Below are 23,414 nucleotides of genomic sequence, written 5' to 3'. Positions count from 1 at the left end.
AAAATTAATCAAAATATTTATTTATTTATTTTTTTTTACATCTGGTGAGTCTTCATTCAAAGTTCCTAAAACAGGACCTACACATTCACAGGTCTGATCTACACACCTCAGGTCCTGATAGCAACACCTTACATGACTGAATCAAAACACACACACATCTAACATAACCCATAAACGTCATTACCTGAGGTGAGCTTACATGTACCACAGTGTTAAAGACACGAATATATTTATCAAAGTCTTACAAGCATATCTCACATTAATTAGGTGATGTATTGACGGTTTTTCATTATATTAACGTAAATTTGTTATGGTATTATACACATGGATTCTAGTTTGGCATTGTTAACACTCCAGAATAAAACGTCAGCTCCTGTTAGTGTTTTTTCATCACCATAACCCGGGTATAATAATTTAATGGTTGAGGAGAGGCGCTTCACTCACTACTGGTCCGAGTGTATGGCAGTGAAGTTTAAGTTAGGTTATGGTCAGGTTAGGTTAGGTTAGGTTAGGTTAGGTTAGGTTATGGTCAGGTTAGATTAGAGTAAGATAAGTTTGGTTATAGTTAGGTAAAGTTAATTCACTTTGGGTTATGTTAGACCGAGGTCAGGTTAGGTTAGGTTAGGTTAGGTTTTATTGACAAAACACATCAGTTAGCGGCCATGGATGAAGGTTAGGTTAGGTTAGGTTAGGTTAGGTTAGGTTAGACCGAGGTCAGGTCAGGTTAGATTAGGTTAGGTTTTATTGACAAAACACATCAGTTGGCGGCCATGGATGAAGGTTAGGTTAGGTTAGGTTTTATTGACAAAACACATCAGTTAGCGGCCATGGATGAAGGTCTGCTGAACTGGAAATCCTCGCTGGCGTTCACAGTCTCTCTATACATGGGCGTGTGAGGTGTAGCAGGGTCCTCGTCCTCGTCCTCGTCTTCTTCTTCTCTTTCGTTTTCTGTCTGATCATCTTCTGGCTCACCTCCTCCTCCATTCTGTTGGAGTGTTAGTGGCAGTGAGAGAGAGAGTTACTCTGTAATTATTATGATAACAATTATAAATAAGGAAATTAGCGTTGATTTAATACCAATTATAGAGAATAAACTAAATATTGTTTCCTCTCAAGTGAGACATATTGCTATTTTTGTCATAATTAAAAGCAATTCCCAAAACTGTTATTAGGAATGGTAATATTCTTATTAAAACAAGTTAAAATGAAGAATAGGGTGAAGAAATTATTGTTAAGGAACTAAACTTTAGAAATCTTAGCGAAAAATGTCCGTTCATGAGCAAAATTTCCTTTACACTTCTGTTAGAAACTGTTCCTAACAAGGCTATAAAATGGAGATCGGAGGCTCCTCGCAACAGTTCACTAGCTCGTATCCTCAATTCAGTCTCAATCGTGTAAAGGGACTTCTGTTCGTGTCTGTACACTTATTAATAGCACAAAAAAGCATTTGGTATCAGGAGTAGTGTTCATCAGGACGCAAAAGTCTCTGGAAATAAACAAACTTAATAACCTAACCTGACCTGACCTGACCTGACCTATCATATACCTAAAAAGTAGAACACAAACCACCATAGTCCCCTTGATCAAGGTGCTGACTAACTGTAAACTTACTGGTTATATAACGGAAGACAATCTGCAGTTACTCCCATACTGTCATAAGCGATACATTAGAGAACCAAGCTGCTACATTATAGAACCAAGCTGCTACATTATAGAACCAAGCTGCTACATTATAGAACCAAGCTGCTACATTATAGAACCAAGCTGCTACATTATAGAACTAAGCTGCTACATTATAGAACCAAGCTGCTACATTATACAAAACAATAAATTTTATATATCTTGTATTGAAATTTAATAATTATAAGATCAATATTTCAAATTGAATAATTACGATTATTATGAAACAATTTTCTAAGCAAAATGACAAGCAGTAATTTTAATTATTATATATGTAGTGAAAATAAAACTTAAAGCTAGACACTCAAAATAGTGTTAAAACCTCTATAAATTATTCACACGTCACAGCCATTAGTCAACAGTTTACACTACATTAAGTTCAGTATTTATGTTTGGCTTGATAAATATTTCCAAGAATTTTATTACACAGAACAACAAATCCTCACGTCGACATTTGCATGGTTTGTTGTTGGTGATTACGCCCCCCCCCCCAGCCTAACTAAAGCAAAGGAATCTACAGTGGAACCCCCATAAACGGACTTCTCTCTCCGTATAATTCGTCAGATGGAGGTTTCACATCTACCGGACCCTCGATATAACGGACTTTACCCTCTATTTAGTTTATTAGATGGAGGTTTCATATCTAACAGACCCTCGATATAACGGACCAGCCTTCCCATAGAGAGAAACAACAGCAATGACGTTTTTTATAATGAAAAATATATGAGATACCTCATGAATATGATTTTATGAATCAGAGGCGAAATTAAGGCATTCATTAAATAAATATTTTGACGCAACTGGTTTCATCCTAACACTACCCACACTAGAGACTGGTTCAGTCATATGGATAGGAAACGTTTACTACTCTGACAGTTGCCAGATGTCTTCACTGGCCACAGCCTTGTGGGGTAGAATAAACTTCCGCAACTGTTGGTGATTTGGTGTATTATTTAAGAGATATTGGGTCATGGATATCAAAATACAAAGTTGATATGTGGACGTGTATAAACAGGCTGAGGTGTTTCAAAAATTTTTTTTTAAATTCTAAATTTAGAAAAATAAGCATTAATTGGGAAAGAAATGAAAAAAATAGGGAAAATATATAAAATACAGATAATGTAATCAACGCTAATAACCAACTAAGAAACCTCATCTACAGACGACAAAAATGATAATTTCAACACTATTGTTTAACAGAAGACCAACAGCATGCCATCACTTACCGTCGTCTGGTCCGTATTAACACGATTACGTTTAAAGAAGCCACACTGTAGGGAAGAGAGAGAAAGAGGACATTATCAGCTCTATTCTGGTCATACCACCGTAATCTCGGGTCAAAACACACACACACACACACACAAACAACGTAAACACCACGACTTCATCTGCAAATTTTGTGAGACGCTTCTGCACTATCCTCGACACCGGCTCTTACTACCACTTGAGATACCTCGTCCGAGAATATCTGTTCGACACCACAACCGCATCCAGCCCATACGAGCACGAACTGATCGCTATAAGAACAGCCCATTCTCAACAATTGTAAAAATTCTCAATAACTTGTAATCAACCAGTGTATTCACTCCCAGTCAATCTTACTTTTTGCATTGTCACTGTTGAAATGCCCTGTAGTTTGAGCTTCTCCCCACTTAGTTATTACATATCACATTTGTATCACTTATGTTACTTCTATATTATTTGTAAATCAAGAGACCCATTTCCCAATTATGTAACTAGATTTTCAGCCTTCTGGCTGTCATGCTCTTTCAATAAATCGTTAATCATTAATATTATTATTACACCATCCAGCTCTATTAGTAGACTTACCTTCCACATTATCAGAGTTATGAGCACCAACACAACCAGGCCACCTAACACAGACACCAGGTAGATCCACAACGGTACCTAAACGCGAGGAGACAAATTGATAACAAGTTACTCCCTGTACAACTCTCCTCTCTATTATTCGTCTATATTATTATCACATGAAAAAGTTATTTATTTTATCATGTTTGAGACTTTGTTCATTTTGTAAATTATAAAGAAGAGTGAATGTAATGATAATGTTCTCACGTACGTACCCATTCTGGTGAGTCCAACTTGTAGGAGACGTCTGTGTGGACGGTGGAGACGTAGGCAGGTGGAGGGGCGGCATCTAGGGGCATCTTTAACACCTGCAGTTGTACCCACGACGACACGTTCTGCAGGTCACTACCCATCCTCAGCTGTAGCAGAACACAAGGATATAGTGAGAAAGCAGGGGCGGATCCAGGAAAATCAAAAGGTGGGTGTCAGGTCAGGGGGGGTCAGAAGTGTGGTTGGGCGAAAATGGTGAGGACAACAGCCCCCAGATAATTTTTTTTAATCTGACCAGAATCATGGGCATTTTGAGGCCACTTTGAAGGAATGTGCACTTGATATTAGCAGATATTCTAAGGTCAATAATAAATACTTTTTACTAAAAAAAAAATGCCCGAGAACAATACAGCATTAAAGAAAAAGTACAGGAATTTTCTGAACAACAGGTGGGGTCTAGACCCCCAGAAACAACCCCTCACCCCCTTTTGGATCCACCCCTGAAAAGAGAGGGAGAGGGAGAGAGAGAGAGAGAGAGAGAGAGAGAGAGAGAGAGAGAGAGAAGAGAGAGAGAGAGAGAGAGAGACTCCTGTCATCCAAGCCAAAACGCCCATCTAGATTTTCCCCGATATAGTATCAGTAATGAAAAAAAAAATACCGTAATACTTTTTTTAAGAATAACAATACTTTCTTAAACGATAGTTCTACTTAAAAATAAACAATAAATTTATTTAAGTAATAGTTGTACTTAAAAATAAATCATTATATATATAGTTTCACAATTAAACACCGAAGATAAGACGCTATTTCCAATATTTTACTGTTAATAATACAGTCGAACTATAATCCTCATTAACAACTGTATTTCAAGAATATAGACAACATAAACATAACGAAACATTTAGAACCAATCTTCGAAACACCGACCTTTCTTCTGACCTTTCTTCTGTAAAAACTAGAAAAAATAAACATAGGAAAACAAACTGTAATTCAAATACAGAAGAAAACAGGTAATACACATTAAATTAATTAAGGTACTAATGAAATGCCCTGGGGTACATCACCTCTTCTATGGTCCTCTGCACGAAGCGGAACTTTAGCGAGATCACCACCTCCTCCTTCTCAGGCAGCTCCCCGAAGGTACAAATGAACATCATGTACTGAGTACTTTTCCCTGATGTTATCGACTTAGGAACATTCCTGGTGAGCACACACAGACAACATGTTCATTACAGTGATACTTCATAACAATTACAGGTACAGTCTCACCCAAAAGTTGGTTAACTCTCCCAGCCAGCTATTGCTGCACTGCCTGCTTCAGATGTTTGAAACTGTCTCAGTACCAACCAGAACATGAAACCGATACGAATGAATCTAAAGGTTCGAAGTAACAGACTCAAGTTCATACATCTGAAGCAGGCGGTGCAGCAATAGCTGGCTGGGAGAGTTAACCAACTTTTGGGTGACACTGTACCTCTACTACAATATGTTAACTGATAAACCCTGATGTTACTTTCGCTTCTAAAATTCACTTCTTACGAACAGGTTACGAGATACGGTGACATATGTAAATAATACAATTTTAAGTTCACAAGTCTTAATTTTTCGCTCTCTATCTTATTTGAGTCTAATTTACGGTGTTAGAAGATCAGTTAATCACATACCTTGCTTCACCAGTCCTTACCGTGTGTTTGTTTTTTTAATGTACAGACATCAGGGTACCATTATATATGAATTAAAGGCCTCTAACTCATCACCGTTGTAAAAGACGGGGTAAAGGAAATAATTGGCTCTAGACCACTTACCCGTCAGATATTATTAATGGTGTCATGTTTGTCGCTGGCGTAAACATTGTCACATCGGGAGTCGCGGATTCAGCGCCTGTCAGGTTGAATGGGTTCACCATACCACCTGTATACTCACACTTTTGGGAAACGTCACTAAACCCGGGGTATTCCGTCGGGTAGAGGAGGTACTTGTCTGATAATAAAAATGATACGAGTTTATTATGGGTGTGTGTCATATGATAAACGTACAGGTATCTTAGATAAATATTGACGTGACAGATGAAACTCAGGGAAATAGACCATGGATGTTGGTGATGGAGGAGAGGGAGGAGTACTTAATGACACTCCATTATTTATTTAGTAATTCTAAGGGAGGGAAAAATCAATGGATATCTTCTTTCAGTTGTCATCATTCTAAGAAACTTCAGTAAGATTTGCATGAAATAAAAAGGTTGAGAGTAGTAGCTTAAAGCAGTTATTTACCAACACAGAGAAATAAAAACAAGTTCCCGTCACTTAATATCTCCGTCACTAACTTACCGTCAACCAAGAGCGGCCACACCAAGACAACTTGCGTCCGGTATACAGAAAATTTATTCCCATTAAAGATCTTGTACTTGTGAATAATCTCTGGGCCGAGCTCCTCCACGGCCCTCGCCTCCATTGGTCTCTTGAAGTACGAGGAACTGTTATAGTACACTAGGGCGGGCTGTGACCCTTGTCTGGTGAGTAAGAGAAGCGGGAGGTTAGTTCAAGGGCCTTTACAAACAACTGGATGAATGCTATAATGTGTCTGTCTCAACCCACTGAAGATCCATATGGCAAGTTAAAGTTAATCATTCTCTTTTTATGTCCCTCGATTTTCTCTCTTAAGACGGCTAGAGTCTCTCCACCTCCTGCCTCTGATGTATCCATCACCAACATCCTGAAGAACTGTCTCCCTTATCCAAAAGATCAAGACCATTACGCGCGCACCCCCCACACACAGCACATGTCAGCACCCATCTCTCCTCACCATAACAGGCTTACCTCGTCAAATCCAGTGAACCTGAGACAGTGATTGGGATCTTGAAGGTTTTTACAGCATCATCAGGATTGGATAACACAGAGATGGTGGTGACTGAGGCCGTCACGTTAAAGAAGTCATCATGAGAAGTGTCCAGGGACGAGAAGAAGCTCTGGACGGGTATTAAGTAAAGCGAGAACTCAATCTGGAAGAGATGAAAATAATGAGTAATAAAACCGGCTTATATTACTGTTCCATTTATAGTTGTTGAGTAAAATAAATAGAATTAATTTTATTCTGTTTCTCGTTAATTTTTGTTTTATATTTAAATGTTTTTTCTATAAAACGAGTACAGACGAATGGCTAGTGGAGAGAAAACGCAAGTGGAGAGGTTAGGTTAGGTTAGGATTACGGGGGAGCGAAATTTCGGGTGATCATTTGGAAAAAGTTATCAGTAACACATAAAACACGACGATCGCTTCATAGAACATTTACCTTGGAGTTCCTGACGAAGATTTGATCAAAGTCACACTTAACTCCCCTCTTGTCGCCAGAGTCGGCACAGGAAATGCCACCGCCCTTCAATTTCGAGAAGCTTAATTTTTCAAAACAGTTTACCTGAAAAAAGAGAGACCTTATAATTGGTCTCTTTAACCCTTTGAGGACTATGATTTAACCCTTTCAGATCAATAATTTAACCCTTTAGTCCTCAAATGGTAAAAAAATACACGTGAAAAGTACAACCTACTTTAATTTTTATCATGAAAAATTCACTATTGGCACATAAGTACATAAATAGTACTCTGCAATTATATTTCTTGTTGAATCAAATTATATTCATACATTAGCACGTGAAGAACAATAATTATCACATTGTTGATCATCACCAACAAACACTCTCTCGAGCAACCAAAACAATGATCTTTTTCACTTACAAAGAGGCGAGTGTTGTACGCAGCCTCTCCGCGGTTTTCCACCACAAAGGCGATCTCAATAGGGTCCGTCGATGACAAGGTGTAGTTCCCCACACTTACAGGGAGAATAAGTCAGTTTTATCCATTTATTTATAGTCGGAAAAATAATAATTCAAGTATTAACAGAGAGAGAGAGAGAGAGAGAGAGAGAGAGAGAGAGAGAGACGTATATACATTCAATAACTTACATGGTATAAGTTAAGAAGATCTGGCTCTGGCACTGACTGGCACTACCATTAACACAGAACACCATGATGTTCAACTGCTCCTCCCTCTTGAGTGGTATATGTGGGTCCAGCATCACCTGCAAGACAAACACAGTCTCATACACACTGGCACGGACTCTCAAGTATTAGTACAGTGCAAAGTGAACTGAAAATATTTACATTCCTGACTGAATTACTAAGATAAATTTTCCCAATGTTCTGAATGGGAGAATATTTTCTCAGCCTCTCTTCGTGGTCGTTGATCATTATCCTGCTGCTCTAGTTTCCCCGGAAGAATAAAACTGTTTTTTCTGTAAACAATTGACACCTATACATGACGGTATTCAAACTCGGACCACCAAGTTTGGCAGTTAGGCACCAATATAAACTACTTGACCCATGACCTATAAACCCACACTGGTCAACTCACCTGGTTTGTGATGAAATCATCCATCGATATTTCACCTAGTATGGAAAACGGCTTCACTGCATCTTGAATTTTCGACTGAGGACGAAATCAGAAAAATATAACATTGATAACAAGAACAAGTAATTTGATCTTTGGTGTCAATAAGATTCTTTGTATTTTTCTACTCATAAATATTTCACGGAGACAAAACAGTGTTACAGTAACATATTGGAATCTTGGCGAGTCGCAATCATATTTCTACAAGATAAATTCCCTTTTGTTTGTATCTACGACTGTTAATGACTCCAGAGTTGCCACCATTATTCTGTATACGTACTCTGGCCATTATGTTACTATTATGGCACTTCTGGGTATCTTTCTTCAGATGAACCTTAAACTTAAGCTCTGATGAACCACTGTCAAAGAAGAGTCGCGTCTTGTCTCCCGTCAACTGGAAATCCACTTCTGGAGATATACAGAAAGAGACATACTTCAATAATTAGTGATATGATAATTGATTTTTACGATAGTGTAATTGTCACATTTATCATCAAAATATATTATACAGGTCATCAAAACAGCATGTAGTAGATCTTAATATATGGCCATTTAAAACCCTGAGCGTTATTTTTCGAAGACCTTATATAAAATGAACACAGTACATCAGTTTTACAATCACGTTTGTTTGTGAAAAATGTTTTCTTCATTAGTTTCAGATAATCACATGAACGACTCGACGGGTATCTAAACTGTTTACCTAAATCACTTGTTATGATGCTCGCTGAGTTGGTGGTGAAAATAAAACAGGTTGTGGCTACGACACAAGGGTGTGAGGTGGTTTGGCGATCATGATGATAATCACAGTTGTCCTTAGTTAAGTCCATTGACCCACTAAACGTTAATTGCCAAGTCAGTTTTATTACGTCTTTGGATCTGCCAGGAGTAAAAGAAGATAAATAAGCAAAGGGGTACAGACTTTATAGTGAATAGGAGTATGAGAGCATTAGGTTGTTGGTGTGCAGTTTTGGGTGTGTGAGAGATTAAGAGCTTAGGAAGTTTGTGAAAATCTGAAAGTTTGTGAAAGTCTCGAAGTTTGTGAGTTAATTTGTGAAAGTTAATTCATAAAAATAACATAAGCCAGTATATCTAATCATTAGGTGATCCCATCCTCACCGAAAAAGAAAAATATTACCTGATAAAAACGTGTTCTCACCTGAAGACCAATACCGTGTCAGTTGTGTGAGCGCCCACGGCCACATCGTATCCTTGACCCGACTCATTAGGTATATGTTGGCCAATAGCTGAACCGAACTCTTTGAGGGGTATACCTAAGTTTTTTGATAGTGATGATGCACGGATAACCTGGAGGAGAAAGAAACATATAAATAAACGGAGTTATACCTACCTGGTGTATGAGATCTTGTTTTCTCGACATCCTGAAGAAGTTGGGTGTCATTGTATAAATATGTGAATAGAGAAATGTATATAAAAAAAATTAAATGCTCTTTATAATCCATATAGGGGGATCTTCCATATTTAAATAGTTTTCCTTCCTGTGACAAGTACGAGGTTAAACCATCGTCCTCAAAAGGTTAAACCATCGTCCTCAAAAGGTTAAACCATCGACCTCACAAGCCCTGACCATCTCCATCTCAGTGTTATTATTGTTACTTAAACGTGCCTAGAAGCCCCTCCTACCTGGCTGGCGATGTCTTCTAGTCCGTCTGCTGATCCCATATAGATGAAGACAGCTCCTCCCTCATACAGGAAGGGGGCACCGACAGCTACGTCTGGGAAGTAGACAACACCTTTAATAATAACAAACACACTGCCACATTACCATAAATTTCATCCCCTTTTGCTGTATCATCCAAACTGTTATTCACAACCTTAAACGAGTGGGTGGGTGGGTGGGTGGGTGGGTTGGTTACAGTATTTGTGTGTGTGTGAGGCAGTACCGTTGAAGCCATCTTTATCAATATCCCCCACAGAAGCCACGCAGCTCCCGAAGCGGCCGTAGTTTTCTGGTCCCACCCTACGAGGCGCATCACGTTCCTTCACCATCTGTCACGAGAAGAACAACAATTGACTCAAGAGGCATATATCGCGCACACACACACACACACACACACACACACACACACACACACACACACACAGGTGAACGTTTCAAGCTTAACAAAAAGATAACATGAGCCAAAAATACACCTCGGAAGATTGTTGCTGGCTGACGTCCCCCGAGAGCGAGAAGGACCTTTGCATGTAGACAAAAATAGCCCCTTGGTCGTGGTAGGCTGTGGAGTTGTGGTAGAAGGGCGCCCCTACCACCAGGTCCTCCAGCCCGTCGCTGTTCACGTCCACCGTCGCCAGAGAGTACCCGAAGAAGGCGAACCTTTTGTCTTGGTCGAACTGAGAAATATATAAATCGATAGATAGATTAATAGATAAATAAATGGATATATAAATGAAACTAAAACTATAACTACTACTACAACTACTACTACTACTACTTTGCTGTCACTCATAATCCAGTATGACGATCATCCAGCTATGATACAATGATATGTGTTATTAAGGATGTCACCTTGGTTGGTGAGCTCTGAGGTGACTCGAGAGACCGATACGGGACTGGCAGGGTCGTCCACAGATGTTGCACGTGTGAAGGGCCACATCGAGAGACGTAGGGTTAGGGGCGATATGATTGAGGTGTATAAATGAAAGTCGGGTTTCAACAAAGGTGATTAACAATGGTACTTAAACTATCTAACCAGGAGCGAATTCAGGGCAATGGTTTTAATTAGAGAAATTTAGATTTAGGCGCGAGACAAGTAGACATTGGATGAGTGGAACAATTTACCGAACATCATCATTAACTCGAACACGCTGCATAGCTTCAAAGATATGTTGGATGGACTTATGAGCGATAAGGATTGGGTATAAACTGGACTGCATTATTGGCCAATAGGTCTGCTGTAGTTCCTCCATTCTTATGTTCTTATGTGTGACAATGGTGCAACGTGATTTGTGGGGCAGGGAAGAGTTTTGTGTATATATACCGCTTGGAATCTTGCCTTACTAATAAAATCACCACAATACCTTCTACAATTTCCATTCAAATCACAGACTCATCTCTTAGACTTACTGATGCATCTAGTGATGGTTTAATCTTGTCGAGGACTGTCAATTTGTTCTTGTTCACTGAGTCCTGTTCAAGTATGTAGACGATGGGTCCAACAACACTATCTCTCTGGAAGACACCACACAAGTTATTGATTTTAGTTACTCATGCTAGTTGTCTTATACACAGGATGAGAAACAATACATAAACGTCAAGTCCATAACACAACATTTTATCGATACATCTGTTGATTATATCCGTGTTATAGTGTCGGTATTTTAAACTATATATTATAATACTCAGTTGTGAATGAATGTCTGTGGGTCTTATATTACATATAACATTCCCAGTCTTAGAACAGTTTATACTGAACAAATGTGTTTACGATTTCCATATGAAAAGCAATCCTTATTTAAACGAAATTATTACATTATAACATCAACACGACGTCACCTCTTTCACTTTAATTTCGGCAACGCTGCTTGTACGCGGCATGGAGGAGACTATAGCAGGCTCCTCATTGTAGGTGATGCTGGCAACACTGTAGCCTAGGTACAAGTTGGTGACGGTGTTGTAGCCCGTGCTCCACCGGTCATAGGTAAGGTCGAAATCACTAAGGGGGAGCTCCCCTACACGTCTCATGAGGCTAACCTTGTCAAGATTGTCAAGGCCAGCCTCCCAAGTGTCACCTGTAGGAGGAGGAGGTACAGTGTGAAGTAGAACGTCCCCACTGTACTGTAAACTCTTTTTGGTAGAGATGAAACACACACACACACACACACACACACACACACACACACACACACACACACACACACACACACTACTCCCCTAACCTGTTACCTGCATAGTTTCCCTCGGGGTTCTGGAGCCATCAACCCCCTACTTGTGAATGAGTAATTCTCTCGTGGCTAGAGAATAAGTGTGTGTTCTAGACTCCTGAGGGGAGGGCACGAGTCACACACAAGCTCAGTAACTGTTGTTCCTGCCTACCAACCCTCACAATGTTGAGTCTTCCTCTAGTTTCTGACTTCTTTATTCAGCATTTGTAGTCATCAGCCCTCATTCTCTTTATTCTGTCCTTAATTTTGTATAACTAATGCTTATATTTTATAATACATTTTGTTGCATCTTCTATCATAAGGGAACGCACGTTAGATTAATTCATGGGTATAATAATATCAATCAACTTACACTTGATGGTCAATTAATTTCTATGATAAGACGTACTATTACAGTATGTAATAGTTAACTAGTAGTTTACTAGTTTATATAGCTAAAATAGTGAATTTACAGCTAAAAATTAATATTAATATGTTATATGTCAAACTGAGAACAAATCCTTAATACAATTACAGTGAAAGAACCAAAAGGGGAACAAATGGTAATAACACTAAACATGCAAAACCTTATAGAGAATTCGCTAGGGGGCGACACCTCCCGGCCGTATGTATGACACCCGCACTAGTGATGCCGTTTACCTCTCTTATTCATTAAACAACTTTCAACGTGATGACTTACCCTGCCAACCCCAGCACCCGGGAGAACCAATGGCGACGGAGTTGCGTCCCTGGAGGTGAACAGATACAGGGTCAGGTACTCGTAGGTGATGGGAACTATAAAAGCACTGCTCCACAAGCTTGGAGTATGACCTCTTGCCTTAAGGGTGAACCACAGGCAGGTATAGGATAGTATTTGACAGGTGTGTACAGGTTACTTCCGGCCAGAACCTCGATTTTATGAAGTTCCGGTGCATCCCTAATGTACACTAGTAGTACTTGGCAGATGTGTAGTAGTATTTGGCAGGTGTGTAGTTGTATTTGGCAGGTGTGTAGAAGTATTTGGCAGGTGTTTAGATGCGTATTTGATATGTGTGGGATATAGATAACAGGTGCGGTATGGCATTTTTGTCAGGTATGTAATATATTTGACAGGTGTGTAATAGCATAAGGCAGGTGTCATTATATAAGTATTATGGTATATACAGAGAGAGAGACAGACTGTGTGTGTTTGAAGAAGACGATCACTTCATATAAAATAACATTGAACAATAAAAACGTTACATATTTTTCCAACTTGGGAGAACAAAATAATATAAGGAAAGAGGTAACTCACCCTGACGTGGGCGACACTCATGCCGCACTGACATGAACCATTATTACTGTACTCTGCCTTCACCGCTGTAGAGGGAAAAGTTCCACTGATTATTTGATTGATTTCATTAACAATTCACTAAATATACAACAAGTATGAGTTAAAACGACATATTCTAAAATTTGTTTAATAAGCTTTCAAGCTTCATTTTGTATATAAAGGTCATATTGTTCAGTAAGAACAGAGTGTGAAGGAACGGTTTAGAAGGGGTGTCAAACTAATGGCCCGCGGGATGACGGTAAAATTTATCAGCCCGTGAAATTATGTTAGAAATCGATATGAAGGACGAAATGCAGATATGATTAAGTCAGTAAATATCGAAATGATCTTTACATCAATGTGGCAATAATTGAATTTATATTGTTAATGTTAGTAATAACGCTATTGTAAAGGGAAAATGCTTATAAATCTAAATCACTGAAGAATTAAAAAACGAAGCCGTAGCCATTACTGGCATCTGAACAAAGGCAGCAATCAAACGTTGCAACACTAGGATGAACAGATGAGGAGAACTGGTGTTCGTTGTTGGACTGTAGTAGATTCCCTCCCCTACAACCGTCGTGTGTCGCTGACCAGCCCACCCTCTTCGAATTCCCCAGCGTACGCCTCGTGGTCTAGGTCGGTAACCAGCGCCGCCTAACAAAGTGGAGGTCAACTATCAAGCCACGCCTACCCCCGCTATATAAGACCTCACGTGGCCGTGACCTACCTCTTTCTACCTACAGCCACCAACAAGCAACACCTCCGCTCCTGCCTGGTGGCCTTCGCTCCCGCCGGCGACTGTGGCGTCCCACAAGCTGCCTGTCCTCCTCTGAGCACCCTCGCCAACCAGCTCTCTCTACACCACTCCCCAGCACCAAGCTGCATTGTACATCCAATACAATATGTATACAGAGAGCACATTGTTTGTCAACCTTGTCCCAGGAGATGTGGCTTAAAACATGCGGTTGGCTACATGAAGCACGAGCTATTTACAATTTTACCAGCAAGTGTAATATGAATATTTACAGCAGATACAGTGAAAGAACACAGTTCAGTACAGTAAAATGGTGGGGTACATACTGATATTTTTCAATGTATAACTTCAAGCTAAACAATGTAAAGCCAACCCATATCGGGGCCTGGGGGTGATAAAGCAAAATGAACCATAAATAAATACAGAAAAAAAAACGGATCAAGAGTGATTAAGATATAAATGTTGTGTTGTCAAAGTATTGAGACCTTGCAGTTGTGCGTAAACGAGGCAGAAAGTGAGATCAGCAGCAACCTGGGACTTGGTCACATATGGCAGCAGGGTCTACCATTAGACAACACATTATGCTTCCAATATCTTCCCAGGCGGTGGTACCTCCCTGCTTACTACCTGCTACTTGTATACAGTAGAGGTTGAAACACTATCTTGGGGTTCATTAGTACAAGGATTTAAGTTCTTTATATAAAAATTGTACGAGATTACCTGAGGATTAACACTAACCTAACCCCCTGCCCCATTGGTAGCGTCAGTGATCGATATATTCAATTGAAATGAGTTGGAGTGTCTAGTCCTTAGGCGAGTTAAACATATATATACTACCTAGTGATTAGACGTTACTGAAAAAAGTATTTAAGCCAACAGATACACTAACGAGTTTCCTTCAGGTATACAATAACATTACTGTATATATATATATATATATATATATAAATCCAGATGACTCAGCTAAGACCAGTTTTCACTTTAGCACTCTTCTCTAACTATACTTTACTATGATTTCACCAGCAGCATACCTGAAGAGAGAGAAGACGGAGAAAACGCCGTGAAGTTATAGTCGGGAGCCTTGCCAGCGAAGCATATCCCAAACGGCTTGTCCAGCACCTTCCCACCCCTTACCTTGTCTAACACGTGCCAGCGAGGAGCACACACCTGTTAGCACACGCACACACAGATGTATAATTGATAATGTGGCTTATGAATTATTTAAGTGAATTTGCACGAATACAAGTTACAATACATTGTTTTTGTGTTCCCTTATGTGCTCAGTGTTTACAGAGACCCTTGATGATTGTCCTTACACCATCCATAGATATTAATGTTTACAGAATACTGTATTTTGATGTTTATATTCAGTGTAAAAATCCCCTCATAATTAATAGTAGTATAAATTCATTGGTGTTTTAAAGTAGGAATAAAGAAAATCTTCATTAATCAAATCTTTGTTTACTTACTACGATGCTCTTATCACCATCCGTGGCCAAGGAGAAGCCGAGACCTCCAAAGTCCTTCAATTCATTAAAAACGAAAGGATTGTACTTCTCATCCACCAGCACCTCCAGCTGCTCACACTTGGTGCGTTCACGGTCCAGGTTGCAGGAGTAGAGCGCCCCTGGTCTCGTAGCGCTGATTGGGGCTGTGGTGGTGTCGTTGGCTCTTGGGGCGCCAACTAACAATCTGTTGAAAAAATAATTCCTCAGGATGGCTTCAGTGTTGTGGCCTTAAACGAGAGATTGTGCTAGGACGTCAGGAGTTAGCGGATATTTGGGGGGGGGGGGAGGAGGAATTACAACACTGACTCACACCCGCCACACGCAGGACAGTGCTCAGATAACATCACTTGTTAAAGTTCGCCTTGTAACTACTACTACTAATTTACTACTACTACTACTACTCGACCTTGAAAAACTATGTGTACAATATTCACGTAAGACGCTCAACCATTATTCCACATACTAGAACGCTAGAGATAAGATCGTATCGGCCACTCACAGCTTATCTGACGCAGTAACATAACGGATGACGACACACCCAAGCCATCGACAAGATACAGGTAGTGAAGAAAACAGATTAAGCGAGATAATAGTGACAATAGAAACGATGTTAGTAAGCGAAGTATAATAAGCAGCACCATGAAAATAAACCAATACTAATACAAAGGTGTGACGACCCGAGGAAGCAAACCAAAGATTAAAAAAAACATTGGGCAAGATGAAGCGACCTGGCTGAGTCCAGATTCTTTCTTCTCCTCTGTATTTCAGTTTAACCACTTTTCTTCACTCCCTAATAATATTCTTTCACCTCTTAACTCAAGACTCCAATTGAAAGACAGGGGTGAATGATGTGTTATGCTTAGTTGATTAAGTGCTCTAGATTATTTGTTTGAAGTTCTCTTATATTTATGTTATGTTATGTTTATTTGTGTTAAGCTTATTCTGTTACTTGAAGCCTAATTATTCTTAATTTGTAATTACTATTTATTCTGTTTATTACAGATCTATGGATACTAATATGCATTAAGTTGAATAAAGCTTCACAGTGCTTACCTTCGTTTTCATAACAGGTTCATACAAAGGAGTGTTAGTTACAAGACTCGCGAGGTTATCCTAAAACTATATCTTGCGCTTGTGAAACCTCTCTTGGATTACATAGTTCAGTTCTGATTATCGTACTACAGAAAGGATATAGAATCCCGTGTAAGAAGCACTCAGAGGAGAATGACAAGACTAATACCAGACATTAGCAACCTTGAATACAGAAACAGACTAAAGCATTTGAATTTGCACTCCTTCGAGAGACGTAAACCGAGAGGTGATATGATCGAGGTGCATAAATGGAAGTGAGGGTTAAACAAAACGATATAACAAAGGTACTTAAACTATCGAACCAGGAACGAACTCGTAGCAATGATCTTAATTTAGAAAAATATACATTTAGGCGCGAGATAGGTAAACACTGGTTTGGAAATCGAGTAGTGGATGAGTGGAACAAGTTACCAAACATCATCATTAACTCAAAGACGATGGGAGCTTCAAATATAGGTTGGATGGATATATGAGTGATAGAGGTTGGGTGTAAACGGGGCTGCCTAGTATGGGCCAATAAGCCCGCTGCAGTTTCCTCCATTCTTTTGTAATCGAAGACAAGGAGAGGATTACTTTAAAGCGGCTTCAAGCTTGATAGTGCATCGGGGTTTCAAGACTCGATGAAGAAAATTTCGACTCCTCCAAGAGACAGTAAATACCAAAATAGACTCCAGTGAGGTTTTTGTAGCAAACGTTGCAGTCCTCGTCATCTCGTGTCAGTTCAGTCTTAGCAGCTGTATGACTGAAACATTCTCTCTATCTCAACACTTTGTAAGGTAGAGAAGAGTCCCTTAACTTACAATATTTTAACTAATTGATTAATGAGAAATTTACGCCTTAAGCTTATCTTTCTGGACTACTTATCTGTTACAGGAATTAGAATTATCTTTATCTTCGAGAAGCTATTTCCTGTGTTGCAACATGGGCGAGGAAGCGATAACCCGAGAGAGATAAGATAGGTGCCATAACTATTGTTTAGTATAATCATCACGTAAATTCATCTTTGGTCCTGACACAAAGGTTCAGAGACCTTACATATATGTATATGCCATGACCTAATTACCTTGCATAACCAACCACCAATCTTATTATTTACTTATCCTGGCTACATACTATATTATCAAGGAAGTATGACGATAAAAATGTTAAAATTAGGTACAGAATTAATGAGGCTGCATTCAAATATTTTTCTTTGGATATGTCTATTAAAGTTAAAGACCACCATACTCTTGTTAATGTTAGGTGTGTTATTGAAGTCCCTGGCGTGGCAAACAAAAGTACTATTGTCATTCCTTAAGTCTCTGTAATGGTCATAAAGTTATTTACTTGACTCCCTACAAGTCTCTTCACTATACAAATAATGAGGACAATGTTTACATGACAACATATATCCCTTTATCTTCATCATCCTCGTGTAGTTAAGAGCGACATAGACTGTATTTTGTTCACACCTTTTCTCTTGGTCTCTTCAGTTTCTCATTATAAGGAAGAGAAATACATTGACGAAAACCCTTATAATATTCGGTTGAGTCTGTTCCTGTCAAATATTTTCACGATAAACAGACGGGCAAAGTTACTGACCACCCAGAGTATCATAAGTTATATAGAGGATACTTCCATACCATCAACTCCTGTATTCATTCACCTTCACTTTTTTTTAAGGGGATTAGTCCACCCGGGAACAGGTCACTGACCCACATCGGGGCCTGGGGGGCGAAAATGTAATAATAATAAATAAAAAAATAAAGAAAATTAAATAATAATAATAATAATAATAATAATAATAATAATAATAATAATAATAATAATAATAAAGAAATAAAAAATTAAAAAAAAATCAAAAGTGAGGAACAATATAAGTATGTTGTGTTTTCAAAGTGAGAGAAACATTTGAGACCCTGCAATTGTGTGTAAATGAGGCAGAAAGTCAGATCAGCAACCTGGGACTTGGTCACAATTTTCATGATGCCATATGGCAACAGGGTCTACCATTAGACAACACATTATGCTTCCAGTATCTTCCCAGGCGGTAGTACCTCCCTGTTTGGTAGCTGCCTACTACCTACTACCTAGTAGGTATACACCCAAGGAAAAGCAATATGGGAAAAAATCCATCAAGAACAGGATCCAATACTAAACCAACTAAATAAGGAAAACAACAACACATCGCACAGATGGTGGCCTAGAAGCATAAAAACTGATAACGAAGTTCCAGAGCCTCTATATGCACAATAAAAAAGAACCAAAAGATGGGAACAACTCTCCAGTCACACAAGGACCTGGAGGGACCCCCCCCCCCTAACATAATATGCCCCAAGAAAACATCAAATAGAACAACTTAGCTTAGCTTGGCTGAGACCGGCTTTCCCAAGCCGCAAGAATCCTCTAATGCAGCACTGTTGACAGAAAACAAAACCTCGTCTCCGCAGGGTGGCTAGCCCACCTGCTGTCAACCTCCTCCTATATTTCCCACTTCTGAACTTTACCTTGTACTGTACCCTTCTTGCACCCTCAGAACTAATGCTCTCTTCTCTCCGTATCCCCAACCAACCAAACCACCTTCACGTATACCTTAACGACACAAGATCTCTCCCTACCACCTCTATAATAATCTCTGTGCTGTTTTTGGACTTTTTCTACTTACCCTCTCTGGCTGACGTTGAAATGGTGGGCGAGGGAGAAACCGAAGCTGATGTCTGTCTGGTCTGTAGGACGCAGCTGGAGGGGGCTTTTCTCGTCGAGGTTGTAGCCATCAACCAATAGTGTGTTGAGAACCACAACTTGCACCAACAGACTCACCACCACCACCCACCCAGTCTGTCTCCGCGTCCTCACCATCTTACAACTCATTCTAGGTGTTAGAGATTACTTGGTTAATGTCACAGGAATGGCTGGAGGTGATTTGTTGTGTTGATCTGTGTTGAGGTGCTTGTGACCGGCTCTCCTCCCTGGCCCTGCGAGACCTACTGTACCTCAGTACTCGCCCTGAACCTTCACAAATCAAACACTAATCATCGTCTGTTCTTCCTCACATCAGACCTGTGTTCTAGTGGTGGTTATGTTCACGTAGTCATCTCTTTTCCTCGTCGCAGATGGCGAGAGCTCGTGTCGTCCTCACCGAGTGACTGAAACTAAGCTCATATCTGATTGTTACTGGATGAATAACACTCGTAAGGCGATAACAGATAAGAGAGAGATCGACAGTCAGTACTAGACTTGGGTGTGGTGCTTCTAATATACCACAAGATGTAGGGACAAGTTATATATACATTGTGAGAGAGACCGTTCTGTTAACAAGTATGAATTAGGAAAAAAAATATATATACGTCACAGTAAAGTTCAACATGAGACTAAAACACCTTGAATTTGTTTCTTGAGACATAACTTCCCTTTGTCTATAATGATATATCTTTCTGTATAGTATAAATGAATTAATTTATTACGAGTAATTAATGTCTTTCATTTCATTAACAAATAATGCAATCAATTTGTTATGATATAGCACCGTCGTTAGGATAGACATATATACATATAGCTCACACCGTCAACATCATTTCCTATACGTAATCTCAATCTTATCAGGTAGATAACAAGACGGCACAGGTAAGATATCCGCCTATTCTGTGATAACGACGGGTTTACGAAATAGTAGTCGACTTAAACGAAAGAAAAGACTTATATGAGAGACAGAAAATACTAGATTTAATCTAAGGAAACCTGCCAAGAACCATTTATTTTGCGTCACAAAAACTAAGCTAATCTTACTTAACCTAACCTACCAACAAATAACCAATTTTATGAACGAGTAAACCAAACCTAACCTAACCTAACCTGATCTGACGAAGACAATCTGAGACAAATGTAGTGTTGACAAAAACGATTCCTTAGGGATAAAGTTTGTATGTTCATCATAAAAAACGAAATCTACAAAATCTGACACAATGTTACATGACAAAACTCACTGTAGAAGACCAGTTCTCCTGAACCGGTGGCTAAGCATTCCCTTCTCCGCCCTCACACGTGCGTAAGTGAAACGCAAAGGAACATCAAATGTCCACTAATGATGGCCGCACACACACACACACACACACACACGACAGTACAGTACAGTGCAAGCCTATCCCCCACAATACCCCTCTACACACACACACACATATGGTGTAGTAACTCGTCCTCGGGTGTTGATATGAAGGACCTCACGAGGTCATGGGGACACCGGGTGGTGTGGTGTTCACGTGGTGTAGTAACTCGTCCTCGGGAGATGATATGAAGGACCTCCCGTGGTCATGGGGACACCGGGTGGTGAGGTGTGGTGTCATAGTACGTCGCCCTGCTAGGTGGTGTTGTGTTAACTCATAGTCAGGTGCATAGCCGGCCGGCCCTCTGTTGTTCGCATGGTGGACTGATTAGCACCTCATGGTGAGAAGACGGCGGTCAGTTCCCAGGAGTGCTTATCCCACTGGTGTGTGTGTGTGTGTGTGTGTGTGTTTACGCCATGAATGGATATGGATACATGAATGCCCAGCCAATTTTGAACCAATATTCTTTCTTGGATGCTTGGATGTCGCGCCCCGGTCCTTCACAGATCAATTATTATTATTGGACTACTGTATATGAATTGAAAGCGTCTGAATATTGTACAACATTTGCAAGTGAAACAGAAAACGATTCGAAAGTTAGTTTCCTCGATACAGTAACGCTCAACAGTATGGTTCTCCTTACACCTACGGCACTGCTTATCGTATCCCAACAGTTAATTAGTTAGATATAAACTAAACCTAAACTGTACTGCTAAGTAATGCGTGGGACAATACTCGATAATAAATCTGTAGGTTCCGTGGCCCTGTTCCATACACTTAAAACTTTGTAATTGTAAACAGCAACTTAATCTGTTCAGTACTTTGACATTCTGTCTTGATATATTTAGGAGAAGAAGAAAAATAGACCTACAGTACTGCAGCATATGCAGTAATAAATATATTGAAAGATTGCTATAACTATGTATTAATGTGTATATTTTTCTGTAAACAATCCTAATATGAGTTCACCTGTGGCTGGTATAACCTAATAACCTAATATCCCAGTCTAGCGTAATGATAAACGTTTCCAAGTAATTCGAAGAATTTCTCTAATAAACATGTAACCCCTACCCAAAATAGAGGAAGCTCGTATAGTGAAACCAGAGAAAATAAAATTATTTTAGGGTTAACCAATGTAAAAACCCATCACCGCTATCTTCTCTAGTAGATGAGTTACCCCTCCAAAATTGGAGTATGTGAGTATAGAACAATCAAAGAAAATATAATTAAACAAGGATTAACTAATGTAAAAACCAAACCCAACAGTTTCTCTCGAAGATATGTTGTCCCTCTTGACAAATTAGATTATGTAAGTATGGAGTAACCAGAGAAAAATTTTTTCTTGAATATACCTGAACATACGATAGTGATGATATGATAAAGTTTTAATTTTTTATAATCATAACTTTCGCTGGCAAATTATTAGGTACGTAAACTTACAACTCTTAATTCAAAGACGATATTTGTGAGACTTCTCTGTGATGGTAGCTGGAGACTCTGACCTCTACTAGCCCAAATGAACTGACCATGAGGTAATGTGATACACACATTTAACCAAGTGACCATTTAAGTGGTGTTAGTGCCGACACCTGGCTGGTAACACTTCTTTGTATCTTCTCAGACCAAACCCAAATACAATGATCTACATATGGTAATGACACAACGCCCTTGAAGACTATTTTCAGCAAAGGAGCATTTCTGTCTGCATAAAATCTTTCTCATAACTATCTGAGAAACATAGTTTTTCATGAAAATACCGAAGTCATTTTCACAAATATTTTCACTAAGTTTGGATTGTCCTTCATGTTACGAAATATGTTACACTACACAGTTATTATTTTGGCCAAGACATTGTACCTGTGTGACCTGTCCTGTTACGTGTGTTACCTGTTACGTGTGTTTGGTTAACTGTGTTACTTGTTCTGTGATGTCTGTCTGTCCCGTGTTACCTGTCCCGTATTACCAGTGTCACCTGCCCGGTGTTACCTGTGTTACCTGCCCCATGTTACCTGTGTTACCTGTGTTACTTGTCCTGAGTTACCAGTGTTATTTGTCCCGTATTAACTAAGTTACCTGTTCCGTTCTACTATGAAGTCAAATATTTACCTAATAGCTTCCATCCCGAAGCCTCAACGTGTATTAGACTGTTCACGACACCGAGAAAGACACAACTTCCTGGGAAAAAAAATCACAGGATTTATGTCACCCAGCCTGTGAATATTGAAATAATGGAAGCATGAGCGGAGTGGATATTGGATATTGTGTCTCTCGGCTCGCTTCACTGACTTCGATAAGACCATCGTTTATAAGAGTTTTATGCATCTGTTTGATGTGTGTGTGTGTGTGTGTGTGTGTGTGTGTCACGTTGTTTCGGCATTCATATATCATTTTTTGACTCAGTGAGGAGTGTGGATATTATTTCTGTGGTATTTTCTTGCATGATACAGGTAAGGAGGGAGAAGGATAAGGAGAGAAGGAGGGAGGAGGAGAGAAGGAGGGAAGAGGAGAGGAAGGGAGGGAAGGAGGGGAGGAGGGTAAGGGGGAGGGAGGGAGGAGAGTAAGAGGGAGGAAGGAGGGAGGGAGGGA

General features: G+C 39.6%; 1 protein-coding gene across 5 annotated transcripts; it reads right to left on the bottom strand.

Moving 5' to 3' along the window:
* LOC121879386 (integrin alpha-PS2-like) lies at positions 1-19,888 on the bottom strand. Of its 5 annotated transcripts, none has more exons than XM_042385997.1 (26): positions 19,394-19,888; positions 15,619-15,841; positions 15,181-15,316; positions 13,375-13,439; positions 12,781-12,829; positions 11,713-11,948; positions 11,284-11,388; positions 10,350-10,550; positions 10,100-10,205; positions 9,840-9,931; positions 9,355-9,503; positions 8,899-9,074; positions 8,479-8,606; positions 8,163-8,237; positions 7,715-7,830; positions 7,488-7,581; positions 7,048-7,170; positions 6,576-6,757; positions 6,087-6,268; positions 5,565-5,739; positions 4,824-4,959; positions 3,765-3,908; positions 3,511-3,588; positions 2,907-2,951; positions 781-985; positions 1-707 (listed from the first exon to the last, which is right to left on the bottom strand). In XM_042385997.1, the coding sequence occupies exons 1-25, from the start codon at positions 19,597-19,599 to the stop codon at positions 815-817; spliced, it is 3,393 nt and encodes a 1,130-aa protein (XP_042241931.1). In that variant the 5' UTR covers positions 19,600-19,888; the 3' UTR covers positions 1-707; positions 781-814. The 5 variants fall into 5 exon arrangements, with proteins under 5 accessions (XP_042241931.1, XP_042241934.1, XP_042241932.1 ...); XM_042386000.1 differs by having other exon boundaries at positions 1-633; positions 784-985; XM_042385998.1 differs by having other exon boundaries at positions 1-700; positions 799-985.
* Between the last annotated feature and the right edge of the window lie 3,526 nt (positions 19,889-23,414).

The sequence above is a fragment of the Homarus americanus genome, unplaced genomic scaffold, assembly GCF_018991925.1.
Source record: "Homarus americanus isolate GMGI-L3 unplaced genomic scaffold, GMGI_Hamer_2.0 scaffold30768, whole genome shotgun sequence".
Taxonomy (NCBI): domain Eukaryota; kingdom Metazoa; phylum Arthropoda; class Malacostraca; order Decapoda; family Nephropidae; genus Homarus; species Homarus americanus.
This window is presented reverse-complemented; position numbering and strand designations above follow the sequence as displayed.

Excerpts from the sequence above, each read along its gene's own strand:
- LOC121879386 (XM_042385996.1), bottom strand. The coding sequence starts at position 19,599 with ATGAGTTGTAAGATGGTGAGGACGCGGAGACAGACTGGGTGGGTGGTG. Across the intron at positions 12,830-13,374 it reads TGAGTGTCGCCCACGTCAGG|GGACGCAACTCCGTCGCCAT; the intron begins GTGAGTTACCTC and ends GTTCACCTCCAG. Across the intron at positions 10,551-11,283 it reads AACCATCACTAGATGCATCA|TTCGACCAAGACAAAAGGTT; the intron begins GTAAGTCTAAGA and ends TATATTTCTCAG.